The following is a 20,241-nucleotide window of genomic DNA, read 5'->3' on the forward strand; positions in this document are numbered from 1 at the left end:
CCATACAGGTTTTTCTATTGTACTATAAATAAGCCTTATCTCTATACTTGTCCTTTAGGAACTCTGTTTCTAAAACAAGAGTTATCTCGGGAATCCCCTTTGTTCACTAGATAAAAATGGTGAGACAGACACAATTCTTAGGCATATTTCACTTCTCTTTAAAAAATTCTTTTAAAAGTCTAATATATTCTTAAGTGTTCACATTTGCACAACAGAAACAACTTTTATTTAACAGACTGTATTACTCTTGAAAGGGTTAAATTTAGCCAAAGCTCTTAAAAGTAATTCTGTAGCATCCTACACTCTGAATTCCACAACTCAGTTTAATCTTCAGACACCCACTTGTTCCAGTCAGTGAGACAGAAAATTCTATTTATCAAAAACACAGTTTCCTGTTTAAAATGAGCACCCTCTTTGATACCATTTATTAAAAGCTACTTATGTCCCATTACAAGCTGCTATATTTGGCATTTATTGAAACTACCAGTAAACTCCAATATCATTATGATTTAGAAAACTTCAACATTTTTGGTATGTGGAAGAGTTCCAAACAGTTTGACCTTGCAATGTGAATGCTCTGTAAACCACAGCAGTGGCTTCTAGGGAAGCTGCTGAGCAGCTGTCATGTTTCCCAACAGAACAGGGTGTAACATTCTTCTGCTTACCATGTTTATTTAATGGCACACTCTAACTCTCAGGGCAGGCAGTCTGCTGAAAACATCAACCATTATCATTGATTGCTGTGTACCCTTCGCTATACAGTTAAAAAACATTTAAACCTATTTGACTCTTTTGACAATAAATAAAACACATTATTTTATACTATTTGGGTCAAATTAATTTTATTATGCTCCATGATGAATTGCCACCAGTGCAACATCCTATTCACTATACATTTCAAAAAAAGAATTCACATACTAAACAAAATTTCAGTTGTTTGAAAATGAAATGATTGAAAGTCTTTATGAATCTCATACATACAATATGTGGCTAGCTGAAATTGTCTATCACGTAGCATTTAGATATAAAAAGCCTCATGCTAGTTTGTTAAATGCAAAGGCTACCAGACGACCATTTAGCTGGAGAATATACAGGAGGCTTTCAGACAATGCACAGGTAGAGTGCTGCTCACAGTGCAGGATGGTAGAGGACTGAAACATGCAACCTTACACCTTACTTGGTAAAGCAGATTTAGTCTTCATGCCTGGACTGAACTCCACAGCTGCTGTGTTTCAACCGATAGTTATTTAGACTTTTTGCAACAACCACCAATGTCTTTTTTTTCTTTAAGAAAAAAAGAGTAAACCAATCACCTTTGGCAAATTATAAGTCCATTTTACATGTTTAAAATTGTGCTTCGAATTCAAAGAATGGATACTCTCTGCTGAGAGAAGCTCCTAATAAATATTCATTATTACTAAAGTTAGCTGGAAAATCTAGGATTTATTGGCCAAAAGTTAAGAGAGATCTTAAACTGGCCTTACCCTGAAGACATTTCTAGGAAATTTAAAATGTTTTTTATATTGTCAAAAAGAAAAAAAAATTTTAAATTAACTTACTTGAAATAATTATAATATCCCATTTAACTTTTGTACAAATTCCTGATTTTATTGGTTAGTAGTTGTCCAGCCTCATCTGCACCAGATTCACTGAGCTCAAGCCACAATAAAAATGATAGTAAGTAGAAAAAGGTTTCTAGCAGCAGAGGGCACTGTTGTTGCAAGAAACAAAAAGTCTAGAATCTTTCCCATGTGCTTAAATTACTCTTGCAAGAAAGATAACATTCTTTGAATAACTTAACTATTTTACTGCACCACTTACTGCTTTCAGCAACAAAACCTTTTAAATTATTTCTTATGATAACTAGATGCATGATCACTAGAGATTAAGTAATAAATGGTTAAAATTCAAGCCACATCTTGCAGGTCCAGCCTGTCAAGATCTGCCAATACTAGATTTTGGTCGGTACAATTCTAGATAGAGTAATTTTTAGTTGGATATTGTGACTATAGTAATGAAATACATTTGGAACTACATTATGCATATGACTCAATGTGAGAAAAATATGTGTCTGTATTTAAATCAGATAATTTTCTACCTAAAATTTAAAGTAGGTAGGTATGACAATTAGCATTATAAATATGAAACAACCACCTTTAGGCAGATTAGTGTACTGTAGAAAGGCAAAGAAACCCTACTTTTAACACACCATTTAGTATGCATAACAAATGTGCAGGTTGTAAAGTTTTATCTTTAAAAAAAATCTATCATTCAGTTATGTGTTCCAAGAAATTTGACATTGGGACCACCAATCTTAAGAAAAATGTAACCCTTCACATGCTATTTGACAAAAACCCTCAAAAATGATCAAAATAAATGCACGTTAGGTTCTGTGCTTTGATGCATATCTTTGCCAACTAGATTAGATTTTTATGGTTGGTATTTCTGAATACCTCAATCCACACAAAGTGCAAAATAAAAATGCTAAAATTCCACAGTATTTTAGTACTATTCTGATTTGTACGGTATTTTTAACCAAATATTGGAGTAACCATAATATTATTTCAGTTCATGTAGAATGAAAACTACTCCCTAAATCCCCCAAACTCCAACTTAAATTTTGTTTCAGAGTAATACCAAAAAAATTTTCAAAAATTTTGCCAAAAAGAGCCTGCCACATTTGCTACAGCATAAAAATAACCTTAGTCAATAACAAGTATGTAAGGGCTCCTTATGATCCCAGTCTGCAAATACCACTGCTATACCAATAACAGGCAGTATTGCTGTAAGAGGTGTGTTACTCATCTTCCCCACTAGTAACTCTGTAGTGATTTTACGTAGAGCATATTGCTAAAATCTGAGAAACTGCATCGGTGTAGTGATATCTACAGAACTGTGCAATGTATCAGCTTCAACATTCATATGTAGCGTTGTATTCAAAATAAAGGGGCTAAAGAAACTAAGGTTTGCATCACTTAAAAAAGAATGTAGTGCTATACTAGGTTTTTTTTTTTTTAAGAAACTTTAGGTACAGAAAAAGTAGGGTATGAAAATAGTGTTTTCCTTCTGGCATTATAAGTAAATTACATTAAGGTTTTTGTCAGTCTCACATATAGTATTTAAACTCCCTTGTTGATGGAATGAAAAATATTCACAAATCAAGTGAGCATCCTGGTGTAAACTTGCACACAATAACAGGGAGTAGCTTTGTAGAGGATTACGACAAACCTTTACAGATTAAATGAGGTATTGCACAGATTAAAAAAAAGCAAAAAAGGCAACAAAAATATACAGCAAATTGGTAGAACATTTACATGATAATTTTACAGAATCCACAGACAGAAAGTAGTGTTTAGTATTTCACCTTAAAAATATATATATATATATAATATATAGATCAGTCTTCCCACTCATCATCATCCTCAAAATCTTCTTCATCATCTTCATCTTCATCTTCATCTAGAAGAAAATAATAGAGACAATTAAAACATATGCATAAATAAAATGACATTACATAATTCTTGGGTGGTTTCTCCAATTATTTAACTCCTGAAACACAGATAATGTGACTCCCAGAAGAATCCAGTTACTAAAACAGTTTAAAGTGAATCTAAAGAAAAATATTTATAGAGTATGATAGTAAACTAAAGATTAAAACAGGGCTCAGAAGACAATGGTTCTAGTTCCTTAATATCTATGTGACAAATTTCAACCTGTTTATGTATAAAATCACATCTGGGTTGACCTGTCACAAATCTAACTGTCTTCTTGTACTCTTCATGTGGATTCTCAAACTCAAAACTTCTATCTTTTATTTCCTTCCCCAATCTTCTTTTCCTGCTCCATCCTGGTCTGCTCCATCTCAATAAATGACATCACCATCCTGTCACATAATCAGGCCAAAAACCTAGAAATTATTAGTACTTCCTCCTTTTTCACGACCCAGTTATCACCTCTTTTCACCTCTTTCACTGCTACTCTCCACACCACCATCACATCCTGCCTGGATTACTGCAACTCTAGAGTCTATTTGACTCAGAGCAAATGGAGTGATATTATTTAAATTCCAAGTTTAAAAAATATGTTGCTACCCTTCTTAAAGTCCTCCTGTGGCTACCACTGCTATTTGAATGAAGTCTGTCGTTACCTCCCTCCACAAGACCCTACATGATTTGCTCAGATATAGTCTCTCCCTCTCCCCAAACTTTTCTCATAATGCACTTTCCATTCAAGTCACTCTCTCTAGTAAGATGGTCTCCTTTCTGTCCCTTAAACTTACCAATCTTATTCTGGCTTTAGAACTTCTGCAGTAGCTATTTCTTTTGTTAAACTGAATCTTTTCATCATTTAGGAACCATTCAAAAACTACTTCCTCAGAGAGGCTTCTCCTGACCATCAATATATAAAGTATAGCCCTAGCCCTTCCCCACAATCAGTAACTGCCTATCCCATTTTATTTTCCTCATATCACTTACTAATATCTAAAATTATTATACTTTATCTATTAAATTCCATGACAGCAGGTACCTTGCCTATCTTATTTTTCACTGTATCCTCAACACCAAAACAGCGCTACACATCAGCTGTTCAATAAATATTTGTTGAAGGAATATTTAGATGTCATCAGATTTTATAAGCATACTTCTGTATTATACTGACTTTCCATATTTAACCCCTTTATATACCTATATATAAAATATGTATAAATATATATGCTTATATATAAATATATATACATTTATACATACATACATACAGGACCCATGAAGGTCAAGTATATAAAGTGAGACAGCAGCTGAGTAATTGTACTTGGTAATGATAAAGAGCCAGTAAGACTGAGTGACGTATGTGTGGGTTACATGTACAGAACACAGAACCATCTTTTTCTTCTATTTTTCTCCATATAAAATTGATTGTGTGAAGGTAGTATTTGAAGAAGTACTGGAGTTGTAGTATTAGAACTTGAATAACAGAAGCCTAAGAGAGGCAACGTTATCTTCCCTTAGCCCTAAACTAAGTTGTTACTTTTATAACAATAATTATTTATTTATGTATTTAAGTCTGAGGGTCAGCTCTAAATTGTTACAGAATTTATTTGGAAAGGAGTTCAATTGACTTCATGTTAATTTTTGTGTTTACTTTCTAGCAAGGGAAATAATTTGCTACCAGCTTATGCTAGACATGCTTCACAAAATTTACCTGGATGAAAAGCATCAGACACCCGACTATGCTGGCATTACAGAGTGACAAAAGACAGAAACTTATCAGTATCTATGGTGAAGAGGAAGATGTAGCTAATAATTCCATCATCAGGTACTACCACAGAAATACTAATAGTTAAAAGAAATGGGTCTGAAAATAAGTAAAAACCATCCTATATTTTCATTATATTAGCATGACTATTATATATTATTTTTAAAAAAAATAAACAAAAACGTATTGTAGGGAAATAATTAGCAGAACTCACAGATACCAGCATAGAATAAACGCATTTTCAGAATCATGTATTTCACAGAAGCCTTACATTTCTTATGAATGAATGAAGACCTTTATCTCTTCCTAGCAAACAACCTCTAAACAAAGCTTGAGATTTTTAATCTCATTCCTGTGACATTACTATGACATAAAAAATTCAGGCAGTTGACTTCATCTGTGAGGATTAGGGCTAAGAATTTAGGCAATTTTCACTGTTTTTAGAGTTTGCTAAAGAAGACTATACCATAGATACAACCTTAACTTTAAATACCATGTGTCTATATATATCCTACTGACATGTAATTTAACAATTCAGACCTCTCCTGTGACTTCCAGACTCATAATCAAATGTCTACTCCACATCTATAGTTGAATTAACAGGTATCTCAAATTTAATATGTAAAACCAAACTCCTAATCTTCCCTCTCAAACTTTTTCTACCTAAGTCTTTCCCCTTTCCAGTTGTTCAAGTCAAAAACCTTGGAGTTATCTTGCACTCTTATTTTTCTTCAACTTTCATTTTCAAACCATCAGCAAACCCAGTGATCTCCACATTCAAAATATAACTAATATTTAACCACTTCTCATTGGTTCCATAAATCTGGTTCAAGTCTCCGTGATCTCTTGCTTGGATCATTACTACACCTCTGCTAAAAACCCTCCAATGGCTTCCCATAACATTCAGAATAAAAGCTAGTGTACTTCCAGGAGTCTCCAAAGCCTTACCACTGGCCTCCTACGACTTCTTGTATTTCATTCCTTACTATTCTTTCCCTCCCTCTCTTGCAAGCTCCCTGATCTCCTCATTGTTTCTCAACCTAACAGACTGTTATTTCTGTTCTTTCCATCGGATACACTTTCCCTAGTTTTCTACATGGTTCACTTCCTGAACTACTGGTCTTTTCTTAAATGTCACCTCAGTTAGAGTTTATCGTCCCTTATCATCCTTTATCATTTTAAAATGAACCTCTCTCTCTCTCAACAGCCTGCTCCCTATTTCCCTTTTCTGTTAGACTTTTGTCCTTAGTTCATGTCACCATTTAACATACTATACGTTTTTCTAGTTTGCTTTGTTTACTGCTTGTCTCTCTCTCTCTCATTAGACCTAATGAATGTTGATGAAGGAAGGGACTTCTGTTGTTCTGTCAAAATTTTATTACTATTCCACAATAAATATTTATCTCTATCTCTGTAATGGAACAAATATGCCTATTTAAGGAAAATAAACACTGCTCAAGGATCTTAGGACATACATATCCTTATTGAGCACCTACTATGTGCTAGGCAATCTGCTGATTAGTGACATACTATTTAATTCTCATATCTATATGCTTTGTGAATTCTCTGAATGTAACAAATAAGAAACTGAGGCTTAGAGATTAAATAAATCTAATAAGGAGAAAGATCTGATTCTAGCACATTATGTTAGAGAAGCTATTTAGCAAACCTTAACCACTCCAATCAGCAAAACTCATATTCTTGTTCTTTCTTTAAAGCAATATTCATTTATATGGTGGTATGTATATGTTTAGTAATAACCTCAGAATATGTACTGGTTTATTCAAATCAACCTTTTAGAAATGATAAAGGTTTAAAAAAGGTCAGTATTCTTTAGCAAACTCTAGAAACAGTAAAAATTACTTAAAATTCTTAGTCCTAATCCTCACAGATGAGGTAAATAGCCTGATTTTTTATTATTATTTTTATTATTAATTAATTTTATTTTTTTGAGACGAAGTTTTGCTCTTGTTGCCCAGGCTGGAGTGCAATGGTGCGATCCTGGCTCACCGTGACCTCCACCTCCCGGGTTCAAGTGATTCTCCTGCCTCAGCCTCCCGAGTAGCTGGAATTACAGGCATGTGTCACCAAGCTGGCTAATTTTTTTGTATTTTTAGTAGAGACGGAGTTTCTCCACGTTGGCTGGGCTGGTCTCGAACACCCAACCTCAGGTGATCCACTCGTTTCGGCCTCCCAAACTGCTGGGATTACAGGCATGAATCACTGCACCCGGCCCTGAATCTTTTATGTCACAGTAATGTCACAGGAATAAGATCTAAAAATCTCAAGCTTTGTTTAGAGGTTGTTTGCTGAAGTCTATCAGCATTTCCTGATATAGGAAACAAAACGGTCAATATTCCCAAAGCTCTTCTTTCAATTTGTGGCTATGGCTGTGGTGGTGTTGCATTTGTTACGTCTCAGATAGACTAGTCACAGAGGCAACAACTTTTTAAAATACACCCTAGAGCCCGTATCTGTAGTTACTCAATTAGCAGAAAGAAAGCTAGCAAAGACAGTCATAAAATAAAAATAACAGAATGTCATTCAAATTTATTAAACACACACACACTCTCTCTCTACCTGAAGAATGAATGGCTTTGCTCCTTTTCTGCATCACTTCCATTAATGCACCCACAATTCCTGAAGTGGGTGCAGGTGTTGGTGGTGTAGACTCTTGGCCATCAGACACCTTGGAAAAGGAAGTAGCAAAACTCAGTAATAAATCTTTAGCAAAGAATCTTTGTCTCCAGAAAGTCCTACTTTCTTAGAATGACTTATTATCGTAAAAGACAAAAAAGATACTAAACTGGCAAGTCCAGCACAAGATTAATTAAATTAACAAGAAACAAACTGCTGCCTTAAAGATATTATTCAAAAATATTTTCTTTCCATCTTAATGTATAAGCCAACAATACATTTCTAAATCTACGTTTATATTCAGATAACAAACCCTCTCCTGAATAATACTGCTGGGTTACTTCTGTTTATTCCAGCACACACAGAGTTAGACGATCAACTTTAAAGCTATTATCAACGGACTTCAAGTTATAAACAGAGGGTAATATTTAGACTCGAGTTGTTATGTGGGAAGCACACTGAAGATATTGAAAAACAACTGTAGAAACGTTTGCCTACAAAAATTCAGCTTTACACCTTTATGTTATATTTATACCTTCAAAATGAACCTCTTTTCTCATAGTATATAATTTCTTTTTAAGGAGATGAGTTGAGCAACTTTCATAATGTACCCGCCTCACTACGCAAGTAACAATTCCTAACTGAAGTACTTCCATCTGTGCCAAAGTGCATTCAGGAAAAAAAAAAAAAAATTATCACTGAAGATGAAACAGCACAGCTGTACTAAATGATTACCTATGTTTTAATACATATATATAAAATATATATTTTTGAAATTCTTAATCATTTCCCAAAGACAATTATTTTATTAAGATAAACTTTCCATTTTGATCTGTACAATTCTTCCTCTAATAAATACTCCTTTTTCTTCCTGGAGTAAACACCTTTTAAAAAAAAAATTCACAGTGGTTCCCCCTAAGATACAGATTCATTCCTTAGTATTTTGGCTTTAAACATTATGTATTAATTATTTCCAGTATAGAAGTACCACAAATGAAAAAAGATAACACAGAGTTTCAGAGCTTTGTATTTCTGTACAAGGCTCTCATAGGTGCAACAGCAGTAGGGACATTTAGACTACCTTTAAGCAATGTCATAATGTAAAGTAGAGAGCATAAAGCAGAAGTGAGCACACTGTCATCAAACACATTTTTTGAAGTGCTTACTTGAACAAGGTACTATTTGAGGTACTGAAACCATGGAATTCAAAATATATGTGAGTACTGAATACCTCCTACTAGCTCTTTAAAGTAAATCTATGGTTTTATGTTAATCATATTCATCACAGAATAAATTGATGATTTACTCAAAAAATTTAAAGAAACACAGCCATAGAAATTTCAACCGCAAAATGGTCTTTTTAAAAAAATAACAAACTCAGACTATATGTATAACATGCCAACAGTTCACTGACTATGCACTCTATGATTGCAATAAATGCAATCAAAAGGAAAGTGATTATTTAGGATAAAAATGGCCCCCATTCAACACTTAGAATAGAAAATATTTTTCTTTCTAAAAGGTACTTACATATCAATTAACGGGTTTTTCTTTTTGGAAAGAAAGGGAGCGTTGGGATGGGAGAAAGTTATGGAGAAAGTAAATAGAAAATTTAACTTTTTAAAATAAATGAGGATACAACTTTATTCATTAAAAATTTAAAATCGCCTTATTATAGCTAAATGAGAGAAAGAAACAAAAGTTGGTTTGTGAAAAGGAAATAGAAAAGGGAAAACAAAAAGGTAGGTTAGGAGTGGGAGTTATGGGAAGGAGAATGACACAGGAACTAGCAGAAATTCCAAGGCAAAAGCTGGGCTGTGGTCATTTTGACATTAATTCTCCCCACTAACCACTCTTTAAAGTTCTTCAACTGCTTCTGACAGCCTTTAGTCTGATCTAAACGGGGAAAGAGAATAGAGATGACTGCTCATAGGTTTAAGTGTCATCCTGAATACATATAAAGAAAAGAGTTAGATATATTTTAAAGATCAGAGTCTTCTTAAATCTATGCTAATGTTTACATGTTTTCATTCAATTAGTTGTGCTTCCTATCTATTACTCTCCTTTTACACAAAGTTTCTGAGATCTAGAAAGCTACTTTAATTCCTATACTGGGAAATAATTTTCAATTAAAACATCCTCTGTCGTCTCCGTTTACTTCACAGAAAAAAAATCTATCATCCATGACCTGCCTGAAGTCCTGGAGAACATGTTATAAAAGGCTCCAAAAGACGTATGTAAATGTAGACAGGTTAGGCTCTAGGATAGGAGTCAGCAAACTATAGCCCATGGGCCAAATCCAGTCTGTTCTTGTATTTTTTTTTTTAAAACTATCTAAAAACTAAGCTTGATTTTTATATTTTTAAATGGCTAATAGAAAGTAAGTGTTTTTGATATGTGAAAGTTATATAAAATTCAAATTTCAGTGTCCAAATATAGTTTTATAGAACACAAGCATGACCATTCATGTATGTATCGTCTGTGGTGCTTCTGTGGCAAAACAGCAGAGCTGAGTGGTCACAAGAGGCCATATTGCCCATATAAGCCTAAAATTTTACTACCTGATCCTTTACGGAAAAATGTTTGCTTAACTCTAAGATTAAATGACCTGTAAGATTAAATGATTATCTCATCCAAATCAGATAATCCTAAATTTATTTGCCATCACTGTCAGAAATTCTATTACAATTCTTTCAATTTTTTTGAGTCTGATTCTCTACTAATCTAAATTTTAGAACATGAAAACTCTGGAACATGATTTAATTTTTATAAAGCTACTGGTTTAGATTTCCTAAAGAAATTGGTTTCAAGTAGGGCTATTTTTAATTCTCATAGCTTAATAAGGATTTTTCTTTAAAGTGCCTTTTATTTGAAAGTAAAGTCTAGAACAAGGAATTGCAAACATACTGTAAAATTCCATTCATATGAAGTTCTAGAACAGGTAAAACTCATGTACGGTGATTAGATCAGTGATTGTTTATGGAAAAATTAACTGGGAAGAGGTATGCGAAATCCTTCCAAGGTGACAGAAATGCCCTACATTTGCATATAGATATGGGTTACATAGCTATAGAGATGTATCAAAGCTGAATTAAAACTTGTGCATGTCATTGCATGTAGAAGTATTTTTAAATTTATAGGGTTAAGAATGAATTAGCAAGAGAAAAAAATAAAAAAGTATTTGTATACACTTTTCAAAAATGTCTTTCAATAAATTACTTTAAAATTCCATCATGGTAGAGGATCTAAAATGAAAAAAAAAAAAGCTTACTTACAGACTTTAGTTGGATACCCTGTCGTATCTGGTCTAACAGTGCATCTCGTCCAGAGCAGGACACTGGCCGACTGTTCTGCTCCACTTTTTTTAGCTGAGCACCCTCTCTAATTTGATCTAAAAGAGCTGCTTTGTTTCCTGCAGTAGTTGGAACCTGATGGTCCCCATCAGAAGGCAGGCCAGTGGGAGGCGGTGGCCCAGGTGGAGGCGGAGGTGGAGGCGGTGGGGGTGGTGCCACTGGCCCTACCCCCAACACAGATGGAGGTGGTGGTGGAGGCCCTGAGGGTGCTGAGGAAGGAAGGGCTGGAGGTGGAGGAGGGTACATCCTATTTGGTGGTGGTGGAGGGACTGCTCCACTTGGCCTGGAAGGAGGCGGTGGTGGAGGTGCAGCTGTGGGAGCTCTTGAAGGTGGTGGGGGAGGAGCACCTCTTCCCCTGGCAGGAGGAGGGGGAGGACCTGAGTTGTGTGGAGGGGGAGGAGGAGGAGGTGGCCCTCCCCTTGATGGTGGTGGAGGTGGTGGTGCTGAAATGCAAACAGAAAAACAGAAGGCATGCTTTTTTCGTCTCATAAACATCATATTGAAAAGTAATTCATTTTAACATGTATAAAAATCAAACATCAAAAAAAGGGCCTCATTTTTGCATTTTATTTTACAAAGATACCTGAGCACAGATGACATCTCACAATTTTTTTTGAGAATTGTCAGCCTAAAGATCATTCTCTTATTGGTCCTTACAAAATATGAGCTAAAACAGAATAGTTCACTTTTTAGGAATTAGTACAGTTCCGAAAGCAAAGGGAATAAACATTTTCTACTTTACAAAATAATAACAAAATATACCAATGAAATTAAACATTTTGCTAATTAGCATGATTTTACATTTTAATAAAAATAAATGAATACCTTCCCTCTTTAAAAAATAATCAAGTACACTTATTTTTTTAAATAAAATCAATTCACATTCAGAATTATAGTGTAGTGTAGCTTAACAGAATTCATTCACATTAATCTGCGCTAAAGCCCAAACTTTCCTTTCAAAATGTAAGCCTTTGTCATCTAATTTACATTTGTACTTTCATAGTATAATGTCTGTATCTCTAAAAATAGTCTACAATTCTAGTAATGCATTCTGGGAGGCTGGTTGCTTTGCTGAAATGCTCAATTACTTATTCCAGAGACATAAACTAACTGGTTATTAACAAATTAACTGAGAATTTCTATATACTGCAAATCTGAAGTTATTAACAAAAATTACTATTATTCTAGCAGTCAGGATATTAGCATTCTTGTTCTACATCAGTAAAAATGTAAGATATAACACAAAAATAAACTTGGCTGAGCATGGTGGCTCATGCCTGTAATCCTAGCACTTTGGGAGAGCAAAGCGGGAGGATCACTTGAGGCCAAGAGTTTGAAACCAACCTGGCTGACATGGAAAAACCCCGTTTCTATTAAAACTATAAAAATTGGCAGGGTGTAGTGATGCATGCCTGTAATCCCAGCTACTTGGGTGGCTGAGGCATGAGAATCCTTTACATCTAAATATACTAGACCAGTACTGGCATAATAATGTTTATGAACTATATGAATCAATCAATCAATCAATCAATCCATCAATCAAAGTTGAAATGAACACTGGCAGTGAAAAAGACACAAGTAAACTGACTGCCTAATCGAAAATGACTGTTAAGTTCTTCAGAAGAATGTTTTAACTGGAGCTTTTGCTTGACTACACTATTATGACTATGAAAAAGCTAGGAAGAAGAAAAGAAAGCAGTCCTAAATGAACAAGGTAGCAAAGAGATAACTGTTATATTGGAAAATTTAGAGTATTTTATCTGCATTTTACTGTGCTAATTATTAAGACAAAACTAAAATACAAGGTCCTTTAAAAAAAATATCAAATCTTAAAAGGTTATAAATTGTGCTCTCAGGTACAAAAGAAAATTTTATACTTTATCCAAGTAAAAGGATTTGTATTTCAAAATTAATAGAAAGTTTACATTATTTATATTCTGAAAGTATATTACTAATTAGAAAGTGATTATATTTAAATTACTACTTCTGAATTACAATAAAATCTGGTGGTTTATAGGACTCCTTAAGTAAAACATTTAGGCAACTGTAAGTTTTTACTTTAAAATAGAATAGCTGGAAGATTTTGTATAGATTTTTATGAATAAAGACTTAATAAACAAAATCTTGTAAAGTTTTTAGTTATAATAAAATAATGTTAAGACATAGTATGATGGGCCACATTTGTTGTCCAGAAACTTCAACACTCTGCTCAAGGAAGAGTTCACATGTATGAATGTACCTGTTTTCCATTGAAACTGACCTCAAAAGATTAAAACAAAACAGAATGCTGAATAGAAATAAAAGTTACCTTGCCTTCGCAGTTCATTTTTAACAGCTTCAACACCTCCTGTTTTTTCAATAAAGTCATATATAACTTTTGATGTTTCTCTGTCTTTAAGCTGTGCCTCTGAGATTCCACACATATCAAAAAGATTCTTCAATTCTGGATCCAAATTATTCAGCTACAAAACAAAGTAACTGCTAACTATTAAAATATATCCCAATTAAAACAAAAACATTAATTTTAAGGCTCATCTGTGTCCTTCTGAACTTATTTTGCCTTTTTAAACTTTTAACATGCTTATATTACTTACATGCTAACTAAACGATTTTACTTAAAAAAAACTGAACAGATAGATTTCCTATTTTCTTCTTCTTCTTTTTTGTTCCCTGCCTTCAAAAAGAGGGCATCTCATCTAGATTTCTATTAGCCTATTCATGATTCAGACATCTCCAATGCTCATTTGATCTACTTTGTCCTAAGCATGTATGTAAAACCAGGAATAAACACACAAAAAAAGTAAATTAATTTGAAAATCTGAGAGCAAGGATCTTCCTGTAATCCCAAGCATAATGCCCAGCATAAAGAGGTGCTCAGTATGTTTGTAGAGTTAACATTGTAGCTATAACAAAAATAACCAAAAAGATTCCTTACTCCAATCATAAATAATATCGCTTTAAAATAACATATCCAAACGCTGATTAATTTTTGCCAGCAGTTTCACAGCGCTATAAAACAATGACAAAACTGCCAAAAAGAACAGGAGAATGAAAAGATCTAGAGAATTCAACAACTGAATATTCAGATACTACTTTTTAGTAATTTGGTATACATTCCCCTGAAATTATCACTTGGCAGAGATGATTTTCTTCTCTTGGCTTTCAAAGCACAAGGATTTTATTTATACAGCGTATAAAGCCAAGGTACACAAACCTTGGTCTAAGTCTTTAGCAACTTAGTCATGGATGACAGAACAATAATATGGTTTTAAACCTCCGTCGTATATGTACATAAAACGCAAGCACATTCAAACAGATACTAGACACCACAAAAATGAATTTAAAAAAATCTAAAACAGGCCAATACATTTCCGCAGAGTTATAATGTACATGATTTGAAAACATACTTACATCAAAGCCTGTATTTGGATCCCAACCAACATGTCCAATGTGCCTAAAGTAGAAAATAAAAAAAAACCCAGAAAAAACAAAATGCATAAAGGGCATTATAAACACAATATATATGAAATCCAATCAACATTTGGCTTTGAATTTTTGGCCTGAACTAATAGTTCTCACAGACATAACCATATTATGATAAAAACTATGTACAAAGAGTCAGAAGAACAGGATTCTAGCCCTGACTCTGCTAACTGAAACTTAAAATTTTTGTACAATCTCTCTCAGCATCTATTTACTTAACTGTCAAATTAGCGTAAGAGTCCAAGCATTATATATATGACGGGATAGGGGTTTCATAATGAGCTAATAAAATAATGCATATGAAAATGCTTGAAATACGTTATATAAATACCAAATGTTTTTACTGACCCTAGGCAGTATCCGTACACAATTCCTAAATGCTATTTTTAGAGCAAAGTGAGAAATTGTTTTTATGTTCAATAATTAGTTGAAGAAACAACTTTATCTAATTTTTCTTTTCTCATAGTTGGAAAAGTAAATAAACTGTAAGATTCCAAGAACATCTATTGAGTAGCTGCCTTAAAAAACAAAAACAAAAATAAAAACTCCAATAAAGTACATAGTTAAAACAGTAACCAAGTGATGAATGTACACACCCTCCCAAAAAGAAAAGAAAATTTTCTAACAAATTAAAAATCAAGAACAGCAATGAATAAATCAAAAGTGAAGATAAAAACAACAAAAGAACTGTCTTACTGGAAATTGCTTGGTGTTCCTATATCTGCCTTGGTTAATCTCTTCTTTTTAGCTTTTCCTTTCTTCTTTTCTTTGGTATGGGAGATGTTGTTGACTTGTGGACCATAAAATCTATTTGTTGTAATTTCTGGATTTTTTATGTCAACTGTAGCCATGGGTAGATTAGGACCTGCAAATAAAACCAAATTACGTAAAAAGGATATAATTTAAGATAACAATGATATAAAATCATAATTTACAATTTAAATTTTTTTCTGAAATAGGATCACTTCATTATAAATTATTTATATTTTAAACTTCTATATTTTTCCATAAAGTGCAGCCTAAATTTCTAAAATCTGTAAGTTCTTAAAGAAATTAGTGTAGATGCACTATTTCAAAGCAAACTTACATTTTTATACCATTAAATTTCATAAAGAATATGAACTTCCAAGCTAGAATTTAAATATAATTAGTCTAATCTCTTAAATTTTGATTACAGTAGCCTCATACCCAACACATTGCTCAATGGTAAAGTGAAACGTATCTTGTAACAAGGATAAAGAAAGTAAAGTAAGTGTCTATTTTGTTTTAAATTTAACAAAGAAATATAGGCTTAAACTCTTTGTTTCAACTCTGTTAGTCAAGAGGAAAAAGGATACTTAAAATTATTACTACCATTTTTTCCAAAACTGGCATACTTAAGTCAAATGATATTTTCCCCACCAGTACGCATACACCTTGACTATCAGAAGTATAGAATTCAAAAACTTAAAATGCAAAAATTCTTAAAGCACTCATCTTGTGCAAGAATCAACAGTAAAAATATCAAAGGCATCTTTCCATATTATTAAGTTATCTTCAGAAGTGGTACTAAATGTAGCACAAAACTTGTCTTACAATTCAAAATAAAATTCTTGATTTTAAAAGTATGAAAGTTTGAATGTGAAGCATTCAACTGAAAAATTTCTTAAAAATTCAACTAAAGGGCAACACATGTTCCTTAGAGGTCCTATTTTTAAATGTTTCTCTGACAAGTCCTCCTATGAGGCCAAGTTCCTCTGAGGTGACTACATTAACGACCATTTCCAAAACATATGAAATACTATCATCATTGTGTAGAAAATAATTTAACACAGCACACCTGAAACTGCTCTTCGTGAAAGGACCACTTGCAAGGTTGGCCCTCAGGTGACCAATTGGGAAGTTGGATTTCAAGAGGGTTCCCACTATTCCCTGATAAGGTGGGCTTATTGTGTCTAAACTGTTTGTGCTAACAATTCAGTTTATGTCGAACATCTACTTTCCTTCTGGGAGTCTGGAATCTTGGTGAGTGCAAGGCAGGGGAGACCTATGTAACCAGCCCCCAACAAAAACGCTGAGCACCAAGTCTCAAGTTTTTCCTTTAGACAACATTTCACATGTTGTCACAATTCATTAGTGGAAGAATTAGGTGCAACCTTTGTGACTCCACTGGGAGAACTCTTGGAAACTTGTGTGTGGTTTTTTTACGAACTTCATCCCACGTGTCTTTTCCTTTGCGGATTTTGTTTTCTATGTGTTTTCACTGTAATAAATGTTTGCCATAAGTACATTTATATATTGAGTCCTTTAATCCTTCTGGTGAATCACCACCTCTGAGGATAGTCTTGAGGATCCCCAACATAATCAATAAATGGCAAATAGAAATCTCAAGGCTAATGTATATTAGGTGATCCTTAAAATCCAATTTGACTGTAATTCTTTAATTATGCCCCAAACCACCAATGTATAATACCTACTTACTAAAATTATCTGGAAAAAAAAAAAAAGAAGTTTATTTACATGGGTAAATTGTACATACCTTATTTTCTCCCAACTCTACTATTAAAGATAAAACAAAGCTAAAACAAATTTATGAAAGCCATGTCACCTTATCAAAAAAGTAAATAATCTAGAAAGGTATATTTTTAATATCACCAAAATTCAACTCTTTTCCCTTAATATTCAAATCCCATTTATATACAGTATGTTAATAATCCTAAAGTTTTAGTTACAATTTCATTCAAAAATTCCATAGGAAGTTGCTGATATTGATAAGAAATAATTTTTGGAAAAAATGAGAGCTAGTGAGTAATACGCGTAAAACCATTAAAAGCTTTTTCAGTGCCCAGGAATAATCTGAAAAATAACTAGATCAATAAGTAAAGGTGAGTTAAGCAGTACAGAATGACCTGAAAGGCTTATTAGGAATATAGGATATGAATTTTCAAATTTGCTCAGGTATCAGATTTTGGCATTTACGTAGTTGTACAAAATAAGGACTTACTGAGAATACCCAGAATGTGGGGGCTAGAGGGTTGAATTGGGGTTACACTCAGACCTTCACAGACTTATCTGGTGGTCTGCTTTTACTTCTCATTCTTCCGTTTCTGCCCTCTTGCTTATCTTTACCAGTCAGTATCAGCAACACCATCCACAATAAGGATGCTACAAATTACTTTTAGTTTCTTATCTTCATATCTTAATAAAATTTAAGAATTAAGACAAAATTAGGAGTATCAGAATTAGGTACTCCCTGGCCAGGCACAGTGGCTCACGTCTGTAATCAGCACTTTCGGAGGCCAAGGCGGGCGGATCACGAGGTCAGGAGTTCGAGATCAGCCTGGCCAATATGGTGAAACCCCATCTCTAATAAAATACAAAAATTAGCTGGGCATGATGGTACGCGCCTATAATCCCACCTATTCAGGAGGCTGAGGCAGGAGAATCACTTGAACCTGGGAGGCTGAGATTGCGCCACTGACTCCAGCCTGGGTGACAGAGCAAGACTCTGTCTCAAAAAAGAAAAAAAAAAAAAAAAAAAAAGAATTAGGCACTCTCTTTATTCATATGACTTTTCCTGAACTAAGTATTCAAACAGCAACTACAATCAGACTCACCAGTAAAATATAAAAACAGAAAACAACAAAAATATTTTCTGCCACTTTAGCTTATGTAAAAGCCATCTATTATACTATAGACGACTAGCATGGAAACAGAGTTGGATAAAGTTCAGTTTAATGATTTAAATTATCCAAGCTAGCACATTTTTGGAAAATCAGTTTCTTATAACCTTGATTTATAACTCACTAGAGAAAGTAATTCAGCTGTCTCTGAAGAAGATTCAAGAATGAGGACAGGAACAAAATATAAGTGATATGTGAAACGAATAACAATGTTTAACTCATACTGTAATCAGACTGTGTGTTTTCCCTCTTCCTCTACCCAAAAATCAGGTATGGATATATTATTATGCAACATTATCTCTTTAAGTCACTATAAATGAATTTCGTTAGTAGTAGTTAAAACATTATTTTAAGTAAGCCTATAAAAAAAAAATCCATATAATGGAGATATATAGAAAATTAGTATTAGATGGGAAATTAGGAGTTTCTTTTCAAAAATCACCTTTCATTTTATTAATGAAAATGAAGGACAGTAAGAGTTAGGTGATCTTTATAAAGTCATACGATTAGTGACAGAAGCAAACGTGTATTCTGGTATCTTGGTGTCTAGTCCACTACCCTTCCAATTAACTATTTTACCTCTTTTATTTTTGAGATGGAGTCTCGCTCTCTTGCCCAGGCTGGAGTGCAATGGCGCCATCTCGGCTCACTGCAACCTCCACCTCCTGGGTTCAAGCGATTCTCCTGCCTCAGCCTCCCGGATAGCTGGGACTACAGGTGCATGCCACCAAGCCTGGCTAATGTTTCATATTTTTAGTAGAGATGGGGTTTCATCGTATTAGCTAGGATGGTCTTGATCTCCTGACCTTGTGATCCACCTGCCTCGGCCTCCCCAAGTGCTGGTTGGGATTACATGCGTGAGCCATCGTGCCTGGCCAACTATTCTACCTCTTACACAAAAGTTGAACTACAAGGTGGATGACACTGCTAATTTTACAAATGCCATAATACATTCTTTGTTTACCAATTTATCAGTTTTCTTGGACTATGGTCCAACAATTCATTATTCAATAAATATGTACTAACAACTTACAGAATTTAGAAAAAAATGGATTTCTACACATTCAAGAAGTTAGGTACTTGGTTATTTCTGTTGACAATGGTTATTTACTTTAGGGTTTGAAGATGTGAGGAAATAAGTTTAAAATGGTATTCTAAAGCCAAATTAAATACCTGTTTCAAGTGACACACTAAAAAAAGTGAATACCTGCTTAAGGTTATAGAGTCATTTTTAAATAACGTAAAGTATATGAAAGATTTAGTAACAGAAATATGTACTCAAGTCATTTCTAGTAAAGTTTAATTATTCCATTTATGAAATTACACTCATCCTAAGAACTACTATGGAAACATACAATGAAGAGGGGCTGTTTTCCTTCTTTTTTCAAAAAACAAATGACAAATTATCTCCTGATTAAGGACAACTGTTGCAGGAAAAGGTTTTTAAATGTTCTTGTGAACAGACATGTCTAATTCTAAATCTAAAAGAACTCAAGTTTCCCATTAATTACATAAAAAGCAAAGAAGCCTCATCAAGGTATAAAACAGTTGAAAAACAGGTGGCCTAGAGGCCTCTGATGTCAAGCAGTCATGAAGCTGAGAACAAATCATTGGAAAGCATATATGCTAAAATGTGAAATTGACCAATAAAGAAATTAGGAGGAAGATACTGAATTGCATTTTAGGAATGTATGTAAATTCCACAGACAGTATCTTTTTAATAATTAAAATTTGAAAAGGTGTGGTAAACTGATAATCTAATCTAAGTAAGGATCTGAGACAAAGCACCTGCATGGCTACTGGAGGACATGGTACGGGGCCCACTGCCACCTAGTGGTGGTGCACCAAATACA

General features: G+C 33.8%; 1 protein-coding gene across 1 annotated transcript in view; it reads right to left on the bottom strand.

The window, feature by feature from the left end:
- Positions 1-822: 822 nt before the first annotated feature.
- The window catches only part of WASL (Wiskott-Aldrich syndrome-like), a 66,262-nt gene continuing 46,843 nt past the window's right edge, over positions 823-20,241 (bottom strand). Inside the window, exons 6-11 of the mRNA XM_011951740.1 lie at positions 15,423-15,591; positions 14,655-14,697; positions 13,552-13,705; positions 11,166-11,686; positions 7,834-7,942; positions 823-3,459 (exon numbers count right to left, since the gene is read on the bottom strand). Coding sequence (XP_011807130.1) covers positions 3,398-3,459; positions 7,834-7,942; positions 11,166-11,686; positions 13,552-13,705; positions 14,655-14,697; positions 15,423-15,591 — 1,058 coding nt within the window. The 3' untranslated portion in view covers positions 823-3,397. The remainder of the gene's footprint in view (positions 3,460-7,833; positions 7,943-11,165; positions 11,687-13,551; positions 13,706-14,654; positions 14,698-15,422; positions 15,592-20,241) is intronic.

Source organism: Colobus angolensis, unplaced genomic scaffold (assembly GCF_000951035.1).
Source record: "Colobus angolensis palliatus isolate OR3802 unplaced genomic scaffold, Cang.pa_1.0 Scaffold326, whole genome shotgun sequence".
Classification (NCBI taxonomy): domain Eukaryota; kingdom Metazoa; phylum Chordata; class Mammalia; order Primates; family Cercopithecidae; genus Colobus; species Colobus angolensis.